The sequence below is a fragment of the Rattus norvegicus genome, chromosome 3 (genome assembly GCF_021556685.1).
Source record: "Rattus norvegicus strain SHRSP/BbbUtx chromosome 3, alternate assembly SHRSP_T2T, whole genome shotgun sequence".
Taxonomy (NCBI): Eukaryota; Metazoa; Chordata; class Mammalia; order Rodentia; family Muridae; genus Rattus; species Rattus norvegicus.
Window position 1 is genome coordinate 19,262,155 of NC_141536.1, and position 23,608 is coordinate 19,285,762.

The following is a 23,608-nucleotide window of genomic DNA, read 5'->3' on the forward strand; positions in this document are numbered from 1 at the left end:
TTTCAATTCATATACTGATAGCCAATGTGTGGCTTGTGGTTTACAATTGATTTCAATTACTTAATGCTTTATTAGAGACAGGTTTTCTACTTAAAATCAGTGAGTGATTTCAGTGTAAATTGTCAGACAACTCACTGTCCTTTCAGTGCTCTGGCTCAGACAACTAAACAAAACCATAGACCCAGCTCTTTGAAAATGGTAATGGAGTTGATATGAAAAGAGGAAGACTCCATTTGCTTGCTTTCTATTCCCAGCCTCACCCTGCCAGTTCAGAGATTTCTAGTACGACTAAATCTGGACAATATTTACAAGATTTGACATTTCTAATTAATGCTTATGTTTAGGTAAATAAAGTTTGTGAGGTGCTAGAGAAATGGCTTAGTGGTTAAGAGCACTAAATACCGTTCCTTAATAGACCATTTAAAAACTCAAACTGGATTGCCTGGGCTCCTTAACAAGGGAGGACAATGATACCAGACAGATTGTGGGCCTTACATAGGAACAATTAGTCAAAAAATCTCATTCTTTATATATCCAAAACAATAATGCTGGAGACAATAATTTGGTATACAAGTCAATTTATAAATACAAGTGCTCAGTGTCCTCAATTTAATCCTCGAGAACTTACCTTAATAAATAATATCTTTACTATATCTTAATAAATAAATAGGGGGAGTTATCCCTGTATGCTAAATAATGCTCCTTTTATTTCAATTTTAAAATTTGGATGCCAAAGTTTATGGCACCTTACAACTAGGCATACTTCTGCCTAGGTGAAATAGAGAGATCCACATATTGACATGATCCTGTCCAGATATTTTATATGGGGAAGAGGGAATGTTTGTGTTTTTTTCTACACGATGCTACAAGAGTGTGCCAGCTGCCTGAGTGGTTGCTGAGACTTGCTGATCCTGGTTACATGAAGATTCAGCTCTCGTGGTTTGGGTCCCTGGAGTCATTCCTCTGCCCTGAGAGGAAGATAGAAGATTCCCCTTCACCTTTTGTCATCACAGAGATTTTGCCGTTGCTGCAGTCAGTGTTACCGCTACGTGTGTCCCATCCCACTGTGGCCCACTCTCTGACCCTCTGTGCACTGCTGCTTTTCTGGAGAAGATTGGACTCCAGACGTTGCTGCCTCCCTCATTTCCCTGGTGACTCTTGCTGCCTTAACTGGTCATTTTACATGCTGTAACTTCACAAGAATGCTACCTGCGTAAAGCTGCTGTGGACTGGGGAACTCTGCCCTGGTTGTACAGATCTCAGAAATGGTTCCATTGTCTGCTGGTTGTTCCAGAGAAAAATGACTGATCCTGAACTGTCCTGGAAAAGACCTTGACACTTTCGCTGCTATTGTAGCAGCCATTACTGCTGCAGACACTGTGTCTACAGTGTCTGAAGTTATCCTCCCCCAATCTATTGTTAGACAAGCACAGTGGGTAAACTTTCTGGAGTAGTTACTAACAATTGGAAATTCTTAATTCTATTATAGGAGCAGCTTGACTACGGCCCTTGGTGGTAACAGCTGAGGTGAACCAGATGAGGTGCCCACTACTTATCGGGAGTGGCTCTGTTGGTGCAGCCCTATGCTGTGGATTAGTGTTCATACTATGGTTGGTTTACAAACTCAGATCTCAACAGAAACGTGACAAGGCTGTTATCACTCAAGCACTTGTGGCCATTGTACAAGGGGCCTCCCCTGGAATTTGGTTATCTATGCTCAGGAATTAGTCGGTATCTGAGTTCTCTGCTCTTGCACCCCATGGATCTGTGGATCCATTGCACTGGGATGAGAGAGACTCTCTCTCAGTATCTGAGTTCTCTGCTCTTGCACCCCATGGATCTGTGGATCCATTACACTGGGATGAGAGAGACTCAATGATCCTTTGATCAGCCCCTCCACATCGCTGAGGTTTCCTCATTGCACGCAATAGGGTGATCAGGACTGTTATAAAATAATATAAAATAAATCAGGACTGTTATAAAATAAATAAATAGGGGGAGATGTAGAAGGCCGCAATAACATTCACCACCACTAGATGGCGCTGGCTTCCACTGCGCCCCACGTGGAAGGCCAAGCTAGACAAGATGGCACTGGTCTCCGCCGCGCCAGTCGACTTCCTTTCAGGAAGTTAACTGTGTGCACATGTGCAAGAGTGCCTTCGTGCCAGGTCTTTGCCCATTCTGGGGCGTGCCTTATGAGATCATGGGTAAGCGACCAATCAGGTGTGGATGCGCTGCGCTAGGGTGTATATAGCCGCGCGGGCGCGCGGGAGCTTCTCCTTAAGATATTAATAAAGTTTGGTCGCAGCTAGGATTCCTATGTCCACACGTGTTTTCTTGCTGGCGAGGTCGCGCGTGGGACAGAGTGTTCCTCTTTCTCCACATCCTCACCAGCATTCGCTGTCACCTGAGTTTTTATCTTAGCCATTCTGACTGGTGTGAGGTGGAATCTCATGGTTATTTTGATTTGCATTTCCCTGATGACTAAGAATGTTGAAAGTTTCTTTAGGTGCTTTTTTGGCCATTCAATAATCCTCAGCTGAGAATGTTTCATTTAGCTCTGTACCCCATTTTTAACAGGGTTATTTGGCACACTGGAGTCTACCTTCTTCAGTTCTTTGTATATTTTGGATGTTAGACCTCTATCAGATGTGGGATTGGTAAAGTTCTTTTTCCAATCTGTTGGTTGCTGTTTTGCCCTAATGACAGTGTTTTTTTGCCTTACAGAAACTTTGCAGTTTTATAAGGTCCCATATGTTGACTCTTGGTCTTAGAGCATAAGCCGTTGGTGTTTTGTTCAGTAAATTTTCCCCAGTTCCCCGGTGTTCAAGACTCTTCCCCACTTTTTCTTCTATTTGTTTGAATGTATCTAGTTTGATATGGATGTCCTTGATCCACTTATACTTCAGCTTTGTACATGGTGATAAGAATGGATTGATTTGCATTCTTCTACATGCTGACCTCCAGTTGAATCAGCACCATTTCTTGAAAATACTATCTTTCTTCCATTGGATGGTTTTAGCCCCTTTTTCAAAGAGCAATTGACCCTTGATGTGTGGGTTCATTTCTGGGTCTTCACTTCTGTTCTACTGATCTATCTGCCTATCTCTGTACCAATACCACACAATTTTTATGGCTATTGCTCTGTAATACTGCTTGAGTTCAGGGTTGGTGATTCCCCCGGATGTTCTTTTATTGTTGAGGATAGTATTAGCTATCCTTGGTTTTTTGTTATTTCAAATGAATTTGCAAATTGGTCTTTCTATCTCTATAAAGAATTGAGTAGGAATTTTGATGGGCATTGCACTGAATCTGTAGATTTATTTTGAAAAATGGCCATATTTACTTTATTAATCCTGCCAATCCATGAGCATGAAGATATTTCCATCTTCTGAGATCTTCAATTTCTTTCTTCAGAGACTTGAAGTTCTTGTTATACAGATCTTTCACTTGCTTGGTTAAAGTCACACTGATATATTTTATATTATTTGGCACTATTGTGAAGGGTGTCATTTCCTTAATTTCTCAGTCTGCTAATCCTTTGAGTAGAGGAAGGCTACTGATTTGTTTGAGTTAATTTTATACTCTGACTCTTTGCTGAAGTTGTTTATCAGGTTAAGCAGTTCTCTGGTAGACCTTTTGGGGTCACTATCATATCATCTGCAAATAGTGATATTTTGATTTCTTCCCTATCACTTTGTATACCTTTGGCCTCCTTTTGCTGTCTGATTGCTCTGTCTAAGACTTCGAGTACTATATTGAATAAGTAAGGAGAGAGTAGGAGGCCTTGTCTAGTCCCTGATTTAATGGGATTGCTTCATGTTTCTCTCCATTTGGTTTGATGTTAGTGACTGGTTTGCTATATATTGCTTTTACTATGCTTAGATATGGGTCTTGAATTCCTGATCATTCCAGGACTTTTATCATGAAGGGGTGTTGAATTTTCTCAAATGCTTTCTCAGCATCTAATGAAATGATCATGTGGCTCTTATCTTTGAGTTTTGTTATACAGTGGATTACATTGACGAATTTTCATACATTAAATCATCCCTGCATCCCTGGGATGAAGCCTACTTGATCATGATGGATGATGGTTTTGATGTGTTCTTGGATTCTGTTTGCAAGAATTTTATTGAGAATTTGTATGTCAATATTCATAAGGGAAATTGGTGTGAAGTTCTCTTTCTTTGTTGGGTCTTTGTGTAGTTTTAGTTTAAGAGTAATTGTGGCTTTATAGAAGGAATTTGGTTGTGCTCCATCTGTTTCTATTTTGTGGAATAATTTGGACAGTATTGGTATGAGGTCTTCTATGAAGGTCAGATAGAATTCTGCACTGAACCCATCTAGACCTGGGCTCTTTTTGTTGCGAGACTTTTAATAATTGCTTCTATTTCTTTAGGAGTTATGGGGTTGTTTAGACGGTTTATTTGTTCCAGATTTAACTTTGGTACCTGGTATCTCTCTAGAAAATTGTCCATTTCCTCCAGATTTTTTCCAGTTTTGTTGAATATAAGCTTTTGTAGTAGGATCTGATGATTTTTTTTAATTTCTCCAGATTCTGTTGTTACATCTCCCTTTTCAATTCTGATTTTGTTAATTTGGATATACTCTCTGTGACTTTTGGTTAGTCTGGCTAAGGGTTTATCTATCTTGTTAATTATCTCAAAGAACCAGGTCCTGGTTTTGCTGATTCTTTGTGTAGTCCTTTTCATTTCTATTTGGTTGATTCCAGCCCTGAGTTTGATTATTTCCTGCTTTCTACTCTTTTTGGGTTTATTTATTTCTTTTTGTACTAGAGCTTTTAGATGTGCTGTCAACTTGCTGACATATGTTCTCTCCTGTTTCTTTTTGCAGGCTCTCAGAGCTATGAGTTTTCCTCTTAATACCGCTTGTATTGTGTCCCATAAGTTTCAGAATGTTGTATATTCATTTTTATTAAATTCTAAGAAGTCTTTAATTTCTTTCTTTATTTTCTTCCTTGACTAAGTTGTCATTGTTCAACTTCCATGTATATGTGGGCTTTCTGTCATTATTGTTGATATTGAAGACCAGTCTTAGTGTGTGGTGATCTCTTAGGATGAATGGGATTATTTCTATCTTCCTGTCTCTGTTGAGGTCTGTTTTGTGACCAATTATATGGTCAATTTTGGAGACGGTTCCATGAGGTACTGAGAAAATGGTATGTCCTTTTGATTTAGGATGGGTTGTTCTATAAATATCTGTTAAATCCATTTGGTTCATAACTTCTGTTAATTTCTCTTTGTCTCTGTTTACTTTCTGTTTCCATGAGCTGGCCATTGACAAGAGTAGGATGTTGGAATCTTTACTACTATCCTGTGAGGTGCAATGTGTGTTTTGAGCTTTAGTAAGGTTTCTTTTATGATTGTAGATGCCATTGCATTTGGAGCATAGATATTTAAGACTGAGAGTTCATCTTGGTGTATTTTTCCTGTGATGAATATGAAGTGTCTTTCCTTATCTTTTTTAATGACTTTTGGCTGAAAGTCAATTTTATTTCATATTAGAATGGCAACTCCAGCTTTTTTCTCGGGCCATTTGCTCGGAAAGTTGTTTTCCAGCCATTGATTCTGAGCTAGTGTCTGTCTTTGTCTCTGAGGTGTGTTTCTTGTCTGCAGCAAAATGCTGAGTCCTCTTTACATATCTAGTCTGTTAGTCTCTGTCTTTTTATTGGGGAATTGAATCAGTTGATGTTGAGAGATATTAAAGAATAGTGACTGTCGCTTCCTATTATTTTCATTGTTAGAGGTGGAACTATGTTTGTGTGTCTCCCTTTTGGTTTCATTGCATGGAAATTATATTCTTGCTTTCTTTAAGGTGTAGTTTCTCTCCTTGAGCATTTCATACATGAATACAATGTATTGTGGGTATATCTACCTCAACTCGCCTCTCGATTTCTTCCTGGAGCCCTCACCAACATATCTCATCCCAAATTTGTGATGATTTTTTAAAATTATTGAAATAGCATGAGCTTCAGAAACAAGACATTTAAGTCATCACAGTAAACTTGCAGCTTGTTTCATTACCAACTATGAACAACAGTTCCCACAGGAGAACTAAAAAGGAAAAATCTTCATGAGACACCATGTCTGTAATCATTGTCTGTGGTTATACTATAATTTCTCCAAGGACAAACTCTCCCATGTCTGTACCAACATGGACAGCTCCTGGAGGAGCCAAAGATATTATATCCTGCTTCCTCTAATTTGGGACAGTTTAATGGTATTGTCCTTCTGAGTTCTCTCAAGCTTTTGAAAATTTGGAACTCATACCAATTTCCCAGGAGCTTTTACCCAAAGCATATTGATATATTGACCTAGAGTTGCTTGTTTGTGAGGTTACTGCTCTTCTGATTGCCACAATGCATTATGGAGTTCTCTAGAGACACCTTTGGTTTTACTGTATTCTATTTATTCCAGAAAGAAACAGAAGATTCCTTGTATAGCATGTTGCTCAAGGCATTCATCATCTCAGACGACAAGAGAAAGTGGGTGTAAAATGTAGACTTGATGTTAAGGTTGTGTGTGTTTATTTCTTTGTCTTCAGTGTTAAAAAATCCCCAGCACCTCTTTCCTACAATATGACAATGTCTTTGTAGAGCACTTCTATCTTTTTTCCCTTTAATTGCAAACATTTTTCTTCACGTACATTATTTCCTAATATCTCTCTCTCTCTCTCTCTCTCTCTCTCTCTCTCTCTCTCTCTCTCTCCTCTTCCTCCCTCCCTCCCTTCCTTCCTCTCTCACTCTCTTCCTCTTTCTCCCTTTCTCTTTCCTTCTCTCTCTCCCTCCCTCCCTCCTTCCCTTCCTCTCTCCTCCTCCTCCTTCTATCCTCCTCCTGGTTCCTCCCCATTACTCCCACATCAGCATCCACTTTCTGTCTCTTATTAGAAAAGAACAGACTTCTAAGATACAACAGCAAAAATAATAAAATAAAATATAATAAGATCAAGAAAAACCAGCACAGCAAAGTTGGATGAGGCAAATCAACAGATGTAAAAGAGAAGGCCCATGAATCATAGTGCTACTTGTTCACACCCTTAAGAATCCCAAAGATACTAAGCTGAAAAATATAAATATGTAAGCTCATGTATAGCACAGACCCATACAATGGCCTGTGCTTGCTGTTTCAGTCTCTGAATTCATATAAGCTTTGCTCTTTACATGTAGAAGTCCTTGTTCTCCTGGTGTGCTCCTTCCTCTCTTGTGCTCATTCTGCCCCATCTTCCAGTATTTCCTGAAGTTTGAGGATAAGAATTTAATGGAAATATCCCATTTAGCATTATGTTTCAAGGTTTCTTTCCTTGTCTTATGTCTGGCTATGTGCTTCCATAACTGTTCCCATTTCCTGCAAGAGGAAGCTTCTGTTATAATAGTTGAACAAAGCACTGATTTATGAGCATAGCAGAATATCATTAGAAGTTATTTTGCATTAATTTGTTCACTACATCACAGTCACAAGATAATAGTCTCCCTCTCTTTCTAGTTCTCTTTCACACAGTTCTTCCCTGATCACCACTCCCATCTCCTAGGAGAGGGGTGGCTTCACCCCCAGGCACCTCAACACTGCAAGATTTGGCACATCCTCTCCTACTGAGGCCAGGCTTGGCTGATAAGTTAGGAGAACAGGAATCATATACAGGCAACAGTCTCAGGGACAGTCCCTGCTCCAATTGTTGGGGGACCCACATGAAGACCAAGCTGCATATCTGCTACATACACAGGCATGCTTATGTTCAGTCCATGTATGCTCTGTGGTAGTGGGTTCAGTCTCTGAGGGCCCCCAAGTGTTTGAGTTAGTGTACATTGTTAGTCTTCTTGTGGAGTATCTATCCCCTCTGGGATGCTTATTCTTCATTAGAGACTCTGAACTTTATCCAGTGTTAGGCTATGGGTACCTGAATCTGTTTCAGTCAAAATCTGGATGGTGCCTCTCAAGGAGTGTTATGCTAGGCTCCTTTCTGCAAGTATAACAGAATATCATTAATAGTATCAGGGATCAGTGCTTCCCCCGTGAGATGGGCCTCAAATTGGGCCAGTCACTGGTCAGTCTTTAGTCATTTTTGTCTCTGTATTTTTCTGTAGGCAGGACAAATTTTGGGTCAAAGGTTTTGTGGATGGGTTGGTGTTCTTATTGCCTCCACTGGGAGTCCTGCCTGGATACAGGAGGTGACCAGTTGGGCTCCAAATCCCTCACTGCTAGGAGTGTCAGCTAGAGTCACTCTTAGAGTCTCCTTAATTCTAGATTTCTGGAATGTCCTAGAATCCTCTGCCTACCACCAATTTTATTCACTCTCCCTGTTCTCCCTATACCTGATCTCTGTCCCTCCTTCCCCTCTGTATTCCCTATCCCACCCAGTGCTCTTCCTCCATTCATGTTTGATGACTATTTCTTTTCCCCATCTGAGTGAGATTGCAGCACCCTCTCTTCTGTTCTCATTGTTATTTAGCTTTCTTGGAACAGTGGATTGTTGCATGGGTATCCTATACTTTATGACTAATAACTACTTAGAAGTGAGTAATACTATGCATGTCCTTTTGGGTCTGAGTTACCTTACTTATGATATTTTCTAGTCCCATCCATCTGCCTCCAAAATTCATGATGTTATTTATTTATTTATTTATTTATTTATTTATTTATTTATTTATTTTATTTATAATCCAGGCATTTTCACCCTAACTGGTCACCCCTCTCAGAGTTCATCATCCCATTCTTCCTCCCCCTATCTCTGAGAGCATAACCCCCCACTTGCAGGTCTCCCCCCTCCGTGCAGTTTCAAGTATCATGAGGATTAGGCATATCTTCATCCACTAGAAACAAACCACAAATTCTACTGCTGTATATGTGTAGGGAGCCTTGAACCAACCTGTGTTGCTGCCTGGCTGGTGGCATAGTGTCTGGGTGCTCTGAGTTAGTTGAGACTATTGCTCTTTGTATGGGGTTACTCTCTTCTTCTACTTCTTCAATTCTTGCCCCAATTCAACCATAGGGTTCCTGATGTCAGTCTAATGGTTGGGTGCAAGTATCTGCATCTGTCTCAGTCAGCTGCTGGTTGAGTCTCTCAGAGGATAATCATGCTAAGATCCTATCTGTAAGACATCAAAGCATCAGTGATTGTGTCAGGCCTTGTTTCTCCCATGAGATGGATCCCAAATTTGGCCTGTCACTAGAATGCCTTTCTTCAGTCTCATCTGCATTTTTGTCCCTGCAATTCTTTTAGACAGGAATACTTCTGGGCCAGTATTTTTGACTGTGGTTTGGTAACCCTCCTGTTGAAGTCCTATCTATCTACTGGAGTTAGATTCTGCGAGTTCGCACTCCCCAGTGTTGGGCATTTCATCTAAGGTCACTTCCACTGAGTCCTGAGAGTCTCATACCTACCTGATCCCTACCTAGTACTTTCTAGATACTCTCCCCACCTCCCACCTTCCAAGGCTGATATTTCCATTCATTCTGCTGGCCTTCTGGTTTTTTCTTTTGTCCCCCATACCTGATCGTGTTCCCCCTTTCCCCTCCTGCTCTCCTCTACTACCCATGTCACTCCCTTTTTATGCTTTCCATGATTATTTTCCTTCCCTACTAAGTGAGATTGAAGCATCACCACTTGGTATTTCTGCTTGTTAAACTTCTTAAATTCTATGGGTTGTATCCTACGTATTCTGTACTTCAGGAAAATATCCACTTATTAGTAAGTACATAAAAATGTCTATGTTGCCTCACTCAGAATGATATTTTCTAATTCCATTCATTTACCTGCAACACTAATAATGTCCTCATTCTTCCTTTTTTGATATTTTATTTACATTATAAATGATATTCCCTTTTCCAGTTTCCCATCTGCAAACTACCTATTCTATCCCCCTTTACCCTGCTTTTATGAAGGTGCTCCCCCCACCCAAGCCCAACTCACCACCCTAGTATTCCTATACTTTTGGGGCATCATGCCTTCACAGTACCAAGGGCCTCCCTTCCCATTTATGCCATGTAAGGCCCCCTCAGCTCTTTCAGTTCTTTCCCTAACTGTTCCACTGTGGTCCATGTGATCAATCTGATGGTTGACTTAAAGCATCTACATCTGTACCGGTAAGGCTCTGACAGAGTCCACTCTGGTGGGTGGCTAGAAGTGCAATCACCAACTGGGAACTCAGTGTGGATTAACAATTTACCACTATGATGGCATGCAATGTTGTAGGAAAGAACTCACTATTAAAAATTATTTAGAGATTCTTGGATTGAATACACTCACACCATGATGTAGGGTTAGGAAGTAGGGAGAATTTGCTTCTTAGCAGGCTACAGATTTTGCTCAAGCCATGTAGAGAATTCTTCCTGTGGTTCAAAACTGTGCACAGAGTTTGGGCTAAGAGATGTTGGAGCACCTACTGTGAAAAATGACAGGCTGCTTGAAAATTCAGTAGAGACAAACAGTAGAAGCTTCCTGTCTCCCACAACTAGATAAAGAAATATATATATATATATATATATATATATATATATATATATATATAATTTGATTTAATTGTTTTTCAGGATAGAATGGAGTATAATGATAATTGTTTAAATAGTTTTAAGTATTCATGAAGTAAAGAAATCCAGGCCTTTGATCTTAAATGTAGGAAACAATAGCATACAGATAGAAGGGAAACTGAATGAAAAAATGCTTTAAAGAAAATTTGAAAAGGTCTATTCCAGGGCAAATACTCATATTCTCTTGAATGTGGTCTATACAATAATTCTGGGATTGTTCAGCCTGGTATGACAAATTTAAAGTCTGGAAATAAGTTTATACAATAAGTAGAATGGAATTTAATTAAATCATAGAGGAATATTTTGAGACTTTGGATCTCAAATTATAGGTCAAGAGCGTGGGTTGATAGAAAAACCTTATTACAGATAGTAGAAGCTTAAGTTAATTCAAACTATATGTAGAGAAAGGGGATATATGTACCTACAGATATAATAATCTCTGTAGAAAGGAGACTCTAAGTATACAGATGGGCCTTGGTCTCATGTAGGTTAGGCAGAAGACAGTGGGGGAGCACTATCTCAACAGATAGGTTCAGCTAACCTTTCAGTTATAACTTCAGTCAAGCTCTGAGCCTTCTAAGCATACAGAGACTAGATAACAGATGCTAAAGCTAGCTTTCTTAACTCTAACCAAATTTTCAAATTTTCCTACCGCTCCCCAACACTTTAATTTTTGGCACCCCTATTCAGCAGGAAGAAATTTTGGAGAGTTGACATCCTAATCCCTTGAGTTTGTGTGTCTCCTTGTGGTTATTTTATAAGCTGTAGATAGGTTGTCATTTTAAGGGATAATTTGAAATTGATCATAATTTTGGAATGGATTGCTAATTTTATTCTTAAGTAAAGCATTGTATAGTCACAATCTTATAGTGGCAGAAATCTTTATAATTGGTGCAAATTAAAGTTATAATTTTTACATTAGTAGAGAATTTATAGATCAATGCAGATTTAAAATTCTTATATTGATACAAAATTTGAAATTAATTCTGGCACTCTTATATAGGCATTGTGCCTATGTAACTCATTTAGTAATACAAGGTTTAGATCTAGTTCTTCTAATAATTGCTATTACAAATTGTTTAGGATGATTAAGCAACTCAAGTTAAGGCCCAGATAGGAAACTCAAGGTTGTATTAGATTCTGATATAATCATATTATGCTGCCTACTACAATATTCAAATAGAAATAGCTAAAATCATTCTAGGTTTAACAATTAAATACATAATATGAATATTCTTCAAAAACATCAGAAATATACAGATTATGACATTTAATATTAATTCATTATTAAAGATCATTTGACTAGAGACATGTCTGCTCTTGACAGTAGCCCGTTCATGGTTCAAAGGAGAAATTGAGCGTCAAAGCCTCCATATGCAGTTGCTCCAGTTATGGCAATATAGGTACTAGACAAGAATTGCCCTAATTAATCAACAGACAAAAAATACTGTCCAAGAAAGTACATTGGATAGGGGAGAGTCAACAGCTTAGCTTTGCCAATAGAAAGTAACCTAGTTCTTCATAGTTCCTGCTTCATTCAAGGTCTGTCAGATTATCCTGGGGCAGAAGGCTAAAAAGACAGAATGGTCCAACATTCTGTGGAATAGGGGACGGTCCAGGTAGTCAGCTGTCTCTACAATTTGGTTAAGTTTTTGAAGCAATGTTTTTATGTTTCCTATATATTCAGGTAATGTTTAATTCATTCTGAGGTGGTTGAAAACTAATTAGAGTCTCATAATCAAACTTAAGTTGTTTAGCATTGAGGAAGATGATACAGATTTGAAAGGATGGTTTTCAGATGATAATGCAAGTTAAAATCAAAACATAATTCAAGTTTAGAATAGTAAATTATTTAAGTTAGGGTAAATGGTAGAGTACCTAATCGAATTGACAAATATGATGGACTGAGTGTTATTTATATATCATATTTTATAGTTTTCATAATTGCAATGGGTATGCTCAATTGATGTCTGAGAGAAGAGCCTTTTTATTGGACAAAAGGGTAAGATGTTGGGGATTAGTCCTAATACTTTTTCTTAATTTGCATGACAAAGTCACATGGGAATCTGCATGTCCAGGTACTAAGGGTTCCTGTGCCCAGTTCATTTTTGATTGATAAATAAAGAGCCAGTGGCCAGTGGTTGGGCAGGGTGAAAGAGGCAGAACTCTTAGGCTTCTCAGGCAAGAAACACAGGTGAGAAGAAAAGAGGTTACTGCCATGAGAGGGGTGTAGGATGAACCACACCATGATGGAGAAGCAGAAAAATCAGAATGAAGATCCTATCAATGTGTAAGAATCATGGAAGGAGCCCCAGGGGCCACTTCCCAATTCAGGTCTGGAGCAGCAAAGGTAAAATATAGATTTAGAAAATATTAACCAAGGAATACCAGAGGGGAGTATGTGTGTGCTAGCTACAGGGAAATTTGGATGTGCCCAAACACTGAGAGAGTCAGGGCATACCAAAATTAAGCTGATAAATGTATTTTGTTCATTCACGAATCCAGAGAACTCTGGTGGGTGTTTAGAAGCATGAACACTCACCAGGAGCTCAGTTAAAATTAAGAATTCTCCACTACAGGCTGTACTTCACAATCTTATTCTCTGCACTCTGACTAGGTATGAGTCTCTATGTTAATCGTATCTATTGCAAAAAGGCAATTCTCTACATTTTTAAAAATATATGCTAATTTAAGCTTTCAAGAATACGAAAGTTAAAAGGCTTCTCCTTCCACATAACAGATTTTTATGTTTTTTTAAGTGTAGTGATTGGCAAATTATACACAGTTGTGTTTTAAGTTTCAAATTCTCTGATCATTAACAAAGTAAAACACTTTACCTCTGTTCAGTAAAGCTCCCATCAGAGATGACTGATCTTTCACTCAAAATTTATGATCTGCAAACCCTGACATCTGTTACCAAGAGAACCTGCTACTAATGAAGGGGTCCTTAGTGTTGTCCATAGACAAAGAGAATGCTCTTTTTCTGAAAAGTGGTTTTGTCCTAAAATATTTGCTATGTGTATATACGTGTACCTGAGTGTATATGTGTTCACAGAGACCAGAAGATGAGGGTGTTGAATTCTCATAAACTGAACACAGTTGAAGCATTTCCCACTCTGAGAAGTTATTAAAATTCATGCTCCCCTTTCATGTATGTGTGTGTGTGTGTGTGTGTGTGTGTGTGTGTGAGAGAGAGAGAGAGAGAGAGAGAGAGAGAGAGAGAGAAAACACACCGGTGAGTGTGTGTGTGTGTGTGTGTGTGTGTGTGTGTGTGTGTAAATATGTGTGCATGTATTGGTATGTAGGTTCCATAATGTATATTTGGAGGTCATAGGACATATTGTGGAAGGTAATTCTCCCCTCCACCTTGTGGAATGAACTCAGGCCCACAGGTTTGGTAACAACCTATTGACCTGTCTAGCAGGTTACTAAGATATATTTTTGTTTGTTTCTTTGTTTGTTGTAGGACTGGGTTTATTGTAGCCTTGACAGGCTTGGTACTTACTGCATATCTAGGCTGAGACTAAACTGGACCAATTTTCCTAAAAAATGGTATTATAAAATTGAGAAACTAGGCCTGGCTCTGAGTGGGATTTTAAGGAAATGGTGCTTTTTTACTGAAGCAAGTTATTTGATTCTCTGATAAAATTGAGATAGAACTCTGAATTTTCATAATGAAGAGCTGTCTACTCCCATGAAGACATACACTGAACCATCAGAACAATTACTTTATCTTTATTTCTGTAGAATTCATTTTTACTAAACCTGTCTTTTTCTTACTTTTGCTTTTTATTTATTGTGTTACAGGCAACCTGGAAATTTATCTCTATTTAATTGCATATATTTAACCTGCTCTACTATTTGGAGATTGTTATGGCTCTTACTTTCATGTTACTTTAAGTTTAAATTATTATTATATCTACTTGCAATTGATATTCTTTACATTAATGTGACTTTATAAGGAAATCATCTTGACAATGCCAAGTGTCGTATTTAGATAACAGAGAAGGAGTGGGGGACCTCACTAAAAATACCGAGTCTGAGAAAAGATGGAGTAGAGTTTCTTATGGGGAGAACCTTTATTATCCTAAGTGGAGGGGGATCCTATAGGTGGCTCAGAATCTGGAACTTCTTATGTGATGCCCAACAATGTCTCCATCACAGCTCTTTAGTCCAGTTCTAGACCCACAGGCTCCAAACCCATGCCTTGTGGTCAATAAATGAATGGCATGATACATATGTTCACAGGGGTTTACTACTTAGAGATCTGGTTGTTTACTCTTTATTCTTTTTTTTTGTTTTGTGGTGCTGCTATTCAAATCCTCAAATACAACACAAGCAACCCATCATTGAGCTATAGCCCCAGACTTTCTTAGTTGTTTTTCCCCTTAATTACATACATAAAGATTGCATTTGCATCACATGTACTTCTCTTTCTTAGTCTCTAGTTCTTTTGATGTTTCTGCTTTATTTCCATCTCAAATCCACAACATCTTATTTGATTAACAGTACACACACACACACACACACACAAACACACACATACTCACACACATACATACTCACACACATATGCACATACATGTAAGTACACACATGCTTGTGTACTTGCACACACACACCTTAATTAATCCACTTAGTAATACTGTCACTATAGAAGCGAAGGGGAAGAAGTAAATACATTTAATAAGAAAATATAATCTACAACAATTAATACCTGGAGTTTTGACTATTTCTCAGGAGAATGGATTTTCTTTGTGATGTTCTTTCAATCTTTCCTTAAGTGGGGATATAGATCAGTCATGGAATACTTGCCTAGCTCATATAAAGACCAGTTAAAATTTCTAGCAGAGAAATGAGGAAAAAGACTTAATTTTAAAAGATAACATAAATTTTACTTTGTTGAGAAATGTCCTCTTATGCTGAATGAAATGTATTTATACATAACTTTATCTTTGATAATATGTACTATAAATATGTAATTAATATATATTAAACTCATCTAATTCTTGTGTGACATTTAGAAATTAGAAAGAATGAAGGTTCATTTTTACCACAGTGTCTAGTCTAGATATTTCCTTTCTTCCCATTGGTTATCCCTCTCTAAAGGCAATGCTCAAAAATAGAGAAAGAAATCATGATATGATAACAGATCATTTCTGATTCCCTTACTTTTCTAAGGTCTAACTTCAGCTGAGAGTACAATTTCATGGCATGGAGCAGATCAAGGAATAAGAAGTGAAAAAGCAAGTGCCAGAATGTTCCTTTGATAACTACTGCATTAAAGAAAGCATTTACTTCTTAAGACTGATTGGTGGTTAATCTGGTTCAGGAAAGCTGTGGGTATAACTCTAGTAGAGTATTTGCCACAATATCTGAGACCCAAGATTCGGTCCCCAGTGCCACCTAAACCCAAATGAAAATAAACATTAACAAATGATTCTCTTCCCTGCACTACTTCTTGATTGTGGATGTTCGGCCTCCTAGAGTACCTCTTCATAGTCCTGTGATATGTTCCCATCAGTTTTCCTTACTGTGGTTATTTCCTTTAAGAGCTCCCAATGTCACTGTGCTAGATTCCACATCACCACTTCATGCTTTTTCTTGGAATATCGTTGACTTCCCAAAGGTCTTTGTTGACAAGCATTGGATATTCTCTGAGTATCTCACTCATGGCCTCCCTGTGCTCTGCTAGTGTGTTTTAAATTTTATTACTCTCAATCCAAAATAAAAGTGATGCTCGGACATAACTGCATTGTATTCTCTGCTATCCTCTTGACCTCTCTTGTTTGCCATTGCTCTTTCATTAAAAGAAAATAAAACAAATCAAGCTACTTAAGTCTTTCTTTTGAAGTCTCTGTTATTTAGCTTGGTATAAGGAGGAAAGCACCTTTTTCCATGTTGGAAGGATTTGGAAGCTCATAGCACAGCTTTATCTAGAGAAATCAGTTCACAAGAATATTTTTTCTTCAATGCTCAAGTATTTTTTAAAACATCCATTGGGTTGAGATAGTTGAGACTCAGATAATGGATTACCTCACATTTACAATCAATATATTCAATTTGAATACTACAATCTTGAGTCATGTTTGTATATAGGTCAACCTTGTCTTTTGAAGTTCTAGTCTGATCAGCACCAGAAAATGGAAATTAGTGTGTCTGAAAATGTCCTATTTAAAATACACATTCCTAAGAATGTGTTTGCATCCTCTTTTAACAGAGTATGTTAAAATTTTCTCCTTAGAATAGAATTCCATATAACTGTTATAGGCCTTGCTCTAAAGAATTGCTTTGGAATACCAAGGTTTAAGCCTTACTTTTAATAACTTTGTGGTCATGAGGTGTTTGCTACCTCTCTGAACTCAAGCTTTCCTAAACAACCACTGAATGTTGTTGTCTGGATAAAATATGATGATTTTATTGCATATTAAACTGTTAGACAAAACCAAAGACAACTGAAATGGCATTTGAGACTAGATATATGCATACTTGAGTGAAGAAGTGTTGACTGTTTTCCCAAGGGAAAAGAGCTGTGCACTATTTATTATGTAATTTGAACTAAAATTCTTGGAGAGTTGTAGAAAACTTCAAAGTTCTTAGGTATCTGGGTGCTTAAGTGCAAAGGAAGCTATATTTCATAAAACTGGAAATTTTTCAATAATAGAAAATCCGGACACAATTTATAATAAATTTAAGATTGGAGGAAGAACTAATCACAACATCTCCCATTAAAGATACCAGCCCCAATACTTACCAATCCCAATATCCAATAAACTAATATAACAAAATCACAAAATATCCTGGTTTAGTATTCTCATAGGTGCAGAAATAATGTCAGTAAAGAAAAACTAGTGAGATATAGTTTTATTAATCCGAATTTATATTATTCAGGACATAATATAATACAGAAGCAAAAAATTATCAGTTGGAAAACTCTACCTTCTTACTCAAAAGTTTCCTTAAAGCCCCTTTCATGTCTTTATTTCTCAGGCTGTAAATGAAAGGGTTCAGCATGGGAGTGACCACTGTGTACATCACTGAAGCAACTATGTTATTGTTGATTGTACTGTTGGATGGGGGCAGAAAATAGAGACCAATAATGGACCCATAATAGAGAGCCACCACTGAGAGATGGGACCCGCAAGTGGACAAGGCTTTGCAGATACCCTTGGTTGAGGGAACCTGGAGGATGGTGAACCCAATATGTCCATAAGAGATAAGGATGCATAGAAATGGAAGCATAATGGCAGCCAAACCTGCTGTGAAGATTACTAATTGGTTGAGTGATGTGTCAGAGCAGGACAACTTGAGCAGGGCACCCAGGTCACAGAAGAAGTGTGGGATAGTGTGGTCAGCACAGAAGGAAAGTTGGTCTAAGAGAAGAGTGTGCAAAAGAGCACAAGCAGAAGCTATGATCCAGGATATAGCTACTAGAGTAGCACAACGGCTCTGATTCATGATGGTAGTGTAGTTTAGAGGGTGACAGATGGCCATGTATCTGTCATAGGCCATTGACGTGATAAGGAAACTGTCCAAATCAGCAAAGAATATGAAGAAGTAGGTCTGTGAAACACACCCCTCATAGGTAATGGGTATGTTCTGGTTCGGCACTTTGGTTAACATCTTGGGTACAGTGACAGATGAAAATGAAATGTCTGTGAAGGCCAAGTGACTGAGGAAGAAGTACATGGGGGTGTGGAGGTGAGAGTCCAGCCTGATGAGCAGGATGATGAGCAGGTTCCCCAGCACAGTTGTCAGGTACATGGCCAGGAACATGGAAAAGAAGATGCCACTCTGCTCTGCTCTGATGGGAAGTCCCAGGAGAAGGAACTCAGACACACTACTATGATTCTTGAGCCTCATAGTTGTGTATCAGCCGGATACACCTACTGATGGAGAAGGCTGAAAAAATAAACGATTGTGACATATGACAGTAAAGATGTATATTAGACCTAGGGATTATCTTCCTTTACATGCTTTTCTTTTACATTTTCCATATGTTTTGTTCCAAATTTTGTAGAGGATAAAAAAATGTAGATTTGAATATGAAGCCACTTTCTTCCTCAGTCTGATTCTAGACTCTGTGAATAATAATAGTTACAGTCAACATTTACTAAATGTTTTACTTATATACAATTCTAAACTTATGTGTGCACTAACACACTCAATAATTAAAAATAGATGACCTAAATATATACTGTTACCATTTCTACTGTATAAAAGTTGTGGTTTAAGAAAAAGCAGTCTCATAGACACCAAAGTATGACAAGGAGAATAGGGATTGTGTACTCATGAGTTTTGACTCCAAGTTTGTTCTCTTAAAGCCAAATAATTTTCTAGTGTCAAAATCTACCCTTCATAATTCTGCATGTGATGTTTTTCTTACTTCTGTACATCCTGTGTTGCTATGCCTATAATTAGCAATTAGTTGTCACTAGCTGTGGTCCAAAACGGAGCACAATTAATGCATATATAATATCAATTGATTTACAATACAGCTATAACATCCAAGTAAAACCACCATTGTAGCTTCAGTTAAATGCTTATATCAGACCTAGTTCAGCAGTAGGCTTGACCTTCCTAACACTGCCTTCTCCCCCAATTTCAAAGAACTGCAGTAAAAAATCCAAAAGAATTTTTAAAACAAATTTTAGTACTTTAGTATCTCTAAAATAACCAAGATTTGTTTTCTAGCATATATAAATATAAAAATCTTTTTAAAGAAGAAAATCATTTATGATAGTATATAAAAGCACATTATTACACTACAATTATCATAAGAAACAAAGTTAATTACAAAGGTAAACCAGAAAAGCAGTGGAAGAGGGAGCCAAAGTCCAGATAGGCTTATAATAAAGAATTTGCAGTGGATAAAAATGGTGTTATGGGTCAGTGTATAAATAAAGAATGGACTTCTCTATAAGTGGTTCTGAGGCACTTGTCTATCCACACAACATAGAGACAGTATTTTTTTTATCTCACACCATATGAAAGTTACAAATGGGTTAAAACATTATATAGCAACATTTCAGAGGTCTAGAGGCCCTGCCATTACTTTGTCGTCTGGACTTAAAAGTAACCTGGTTCCCTAGGCTATGGCCAAATGAAAGGAAGAGTGTATTTATAAACCAACATAGTTCAGTCAGTGATAATTCATGTCAAAAGAATAAGTACCAATGACGGCAGTAAAGTAACCAATCATGTCTACATTCCATTTGGAAGCAGAGTCTCAGTATGTGTGAACACTCCCATTTAGTCTCCCAGAAACATGTGAATGACATGGTCCATCACTTCATTCTAAAGGCTAAAGACTTTCTGCACAAATTCTTACATCTAGGGTTCAAATCTGGCTGCAGATACTTAACTGATTGTAGAATGAGTAATGGAGCACTCTTTCTGTTGCTTTCAATTCTGTCTGTTTTCTCCCTCAAAGAAACATGAAAAATCACTCCCCTGTGTAGCATAATTTCCATTGCAGCTTTGAGACTTCCATATCCCAGCCCCAAATACCACCTTCAGTAGGATGTCATTATTCAAAATTCTTTTAACAACATAAAAATATTTTAAAGTTTCAAGTGAAGATTAAGTTTAATGTAAATATTCCTTGGTAGAAGGAGGCTTATAACCACACTGATTCTGAGATGGAATCGATGAGAGTCATGGGTGAGGAAGCCTGGAAGGAAGAACAGTGGAACTGCTTTTCTTAATGTAAGCAGAGTGGGGAGGAAGGCAGAGGTTACAGGCAGAAGGAATGCATTGGCTAAAAGCAGTGAGAAGAAATTTACCATTTTAATTTGGCTCAGATGATTGTCACAGAATTGACTGTAGAACAGTGGCACTGATGATGAAATATAACAAGCACTTAATTTACACAATTTCTATTAAAGTCCTACTCACTTATTCCCGAAAGAACACTGGGTCTTTCTTCTTGCATTACAGTAAGAGCTTGTAGTGAACCTGTGATTCAATTCCAGGACTGCCTATCTTCAAAAACTGTATTCTCACATCAAAAGCCTTCAGCAAGCACATCTACAAGTAAGGTTATTATTGCCACATACTAACACTAAAGAGTTCCAGGAAATGTTCAGAGAACTTAAGATTTAGCCACAAATCTATGGTTTCAAGACAGAGGCCTTGATGATATTAATAACACTAATAAATTAGGTTAGCAATCATTCATTAATTACATAATCTACTGATTAGTATAGACCAGCTTCTATGACATATAGTTTTTATCATAGCTTAACATGACTACAAATATATATGTGAGAACCAGAGGGTAAGAGCACTGGGGTTGCTCTTCCAGAGGACCTGGGTTTGAACCCCAGCAGCCACATAAATGTTTACAACTGTCTGTAACCCTAGTTTCAAGGGATCCAAAACTATTGTTTAGTCTCTTTAGGCACAAGGTAGGCAAATGGTACTTAGGCATACGTACAAGCAAAATACTCATAATATAAAATAAAATTTTAAATTTTAAAATACACAATTTTTGCTTAACCAATTGAAAAATAAGGCTGAGAGAATGTAAATAATTTATATAAGCCCATGTATCATGGAAAAGACTGGGGGGCATTTAATATAAAAATAGTCTAATTAAAAAAATTATGCTCCCAACCATTATTTATGTTTAATCACTTCTAGAACAGCATACACTGATAGAATAGAGATTCCTTTTTAATAAAGCCATTGCACTGATGCATTTTACAAATCTTTAGTAAGATCATTGAAGTAATCAGAGAGTTTAAAATGTCCACTACTTGACATAAATTTTTATGACTGAGAGCTGAAATTTCCTGGTATCCTGACCAAAGGAGATAATATTCTAGTCAATCAAAACCATTTTTATTCATTTTTGTTTGTATGTGTATGTATGTTTGTATGTATGTCACATAATCACAGTGCCTATGTGATCAGAAGAGGGTGTTTGGTCCTCTGGAGCTGGAGTTACAGATAGCTGTGAGCCACCTCATGTCGGTACTGGGAACCAGACTCAAGTCACCTGGAAAATCAATAAGAACTCTTAACTCCTGAACCACCCCTACATCCTCATGGCAAGTTTTTTAAATGGACTATCTAGTTAATAAGCTTAGGGCCAATATAAATTCACTGGACATAATATGTAGTCAATGAAGTATATATGTGAAAAGTTGCAGTAAATGTATGTCACAGTAAACCATATATTGATATGCTTTAACTATGCAAAAATGTAGATTATTAACTATTGATGTACTTACAACTGGGATGCAGATCAAATATTTAATAACGAGAGGAAAATGATAAAAAGTTATGACAGAAAAATATAAACTTCAAAAAATCATTATGTTTACTGAGGTTACTTGAGATTCAGAATATTTTTCTTGTTTGATTATATTAATCATGTGCTAGATTTTATAACTGATCATCAACTACCCACATATATTTTAAATATAATTTAAGTAGAATTACATATGACAATGACCTGAAATATTGATCTATCTTTTTAACCCCTACTTCTTCTTCCAACAGTCTTTATGACCAGTTATAGATCACATACACACACACACACACACACACACACACACACACACACACACACACACAAACACACACTGTAATGTTCTTGGGTAAAACCTTATGAATACTGCCCTTACCAAGCTTAGTGACAGATAATCAAACGTCATTTCCATGAATTTGTTAATGTTCTTCAAATGACTTAGAGGCAGAGTGAACAGAGAAATCATAATATCATGCCTATCAAGTGGCACACTCTTTTCACCAGCTCCAAGACAGTAACTGAAGGATTTGTCTTTTAGAGTTGGTTTGTAAACCCAGGAGAGCACTGACACAGTTTCTGGTGAGAGACAATTAGGGAACGATCACTGTGTTCTTCTAATATTCCCTATGGACTTGAGCATTTGCTAGATACAAAGACAGTCAGCCCCTTTGGGAATATAGATATGTATTTAATCATTTGCAGATTAATTTACTTGTTAAGTTTTTTATAACCATTTGCTTATTTAACCATATCCATTATAACAATTCTTGAGGTAGACATTTGTCCAAATTGTACTAATCTTGAAAATGGTTCAAAAATTTCTCAGGTGAGTTTTCAAATCCAGACACATCAACTTCAGAGTGAAAGGGTAGATACCTTCATAACGGAGTAACTCCCCTTTAATGGTGGGCACTATAGATTATGAGATCATACTTCCTACATTCAGTCTGGAACTGGGAGGAGAGCTGCTACTTGTCCATAGGGAGTCACAAACTCTTGACAAAAGACAGAAAATTTTCATACTAGAGAAACATTTGAATAAATGTAAAGACTTTAATTTTGCCTTCAATTGTTAACATATTTTAATTATTTATATATATATATAAATTATATATACACACATATATATCAATAATACATAGATATGCATATTGAGGACTACATGCTTAATTTTTCTCCATTGTTTATATTTTATTCATATTGCATCCCAATTGCAGCTCCCCTCCGTCCGCTCCTAATAGCACCACCCTTGCTAATCCCTTCCCCCCATCACCCCATTCACTTCTCAGAGAAGGGAAAACCCTGTTTTGGTACCACTGAACCCTAGGACGTTTAGTCCCAATAGGACTAAGCACCTACTGGCCTGCTGAGGCCCAAACAGCAGTCTGGGAAGGGAATGGGGTCCAATGGCCTACAACAGAGTCAGAGACAGCTCTAGCTCCAAATGTTAGGGGACCCCCGTGAAGATCAAGCTGCACATCTACAAAAGTGTGGAGCTTAGGTCCAGCCCTTGAAGACTCTTTGGTTCAGTCACTATGAGCCCCCACGGTCCCAAGTTAGTTTACTCTGTTGGTTTTCTTGTGATGTCCTTGACTCCTCTGGCTGGATCATCCACAAGACTGCCCCAGCTCTGCTTAATGGTTGGCTATGGGTCTCTGCATCTGTTTCCATCTGCCACTGGGTGAATGCTCTCAGGAAACAGTCATGCTAGAGTCCTGTCTGCAAGCATAGCACAGTATAATTAATATGGTCAGAAGTTGATTCTTTTCCATGGAATGGGTCTCAAAGTAGGGCCAGACATTGGTTG

The 23,608-nt window shown here is 37.8% G+C and overlaps 3 protein-coding genes across 7 annotated transcripts in view; 2 read left to right on the forward strand and 1 right to left on the reverse strand.

Moving 5' to 3' along the window:
- Positions 1-23,608, forward strand: part of Or1j20 (olfactory receptor family 1 subfamily J member 20) — a 62,454-nt gene that overhangs the window by 3,035 nt on the left and 35,811 nt on the right. The window lies entirely within an intron of this gene.
- Positions 1-23,608, forward strand: part of Or1j4 (olfactory receptor family 1 subfamily J member 4) — a 47,698-nt gene that overhangs the window by 3,035 nt on the left and 21,055 nt on the right. Inside the window, exon 1 of one of the 5 annotated variants that reach the window (XM_087653693.1) lies at positions 157-1,610. The exons of the other annotated variants lie outside the window; for them this stretch is intronic. The gene's annotated coding sequence lies outside the window, so the exon portion shown is untranslated. Of the gene's footprint in view, positions 1-156; positions 1,611-23,608 lie in introns of those variants that run through there. 5 annotated transcript variants of the gene reach the window in all.
- Positions 17,466-18,407, reverse strand: Or1j1 (olfactory receptor family 1 subfamily J member 1). The gene has a single exon (NM_001000385.1). It carries the CDS (start codon positions 18,405-18,407, stop codon positions 17,466-17,468), a length of 942 nt encoding a protein of 313 aa, NP_001000385.1.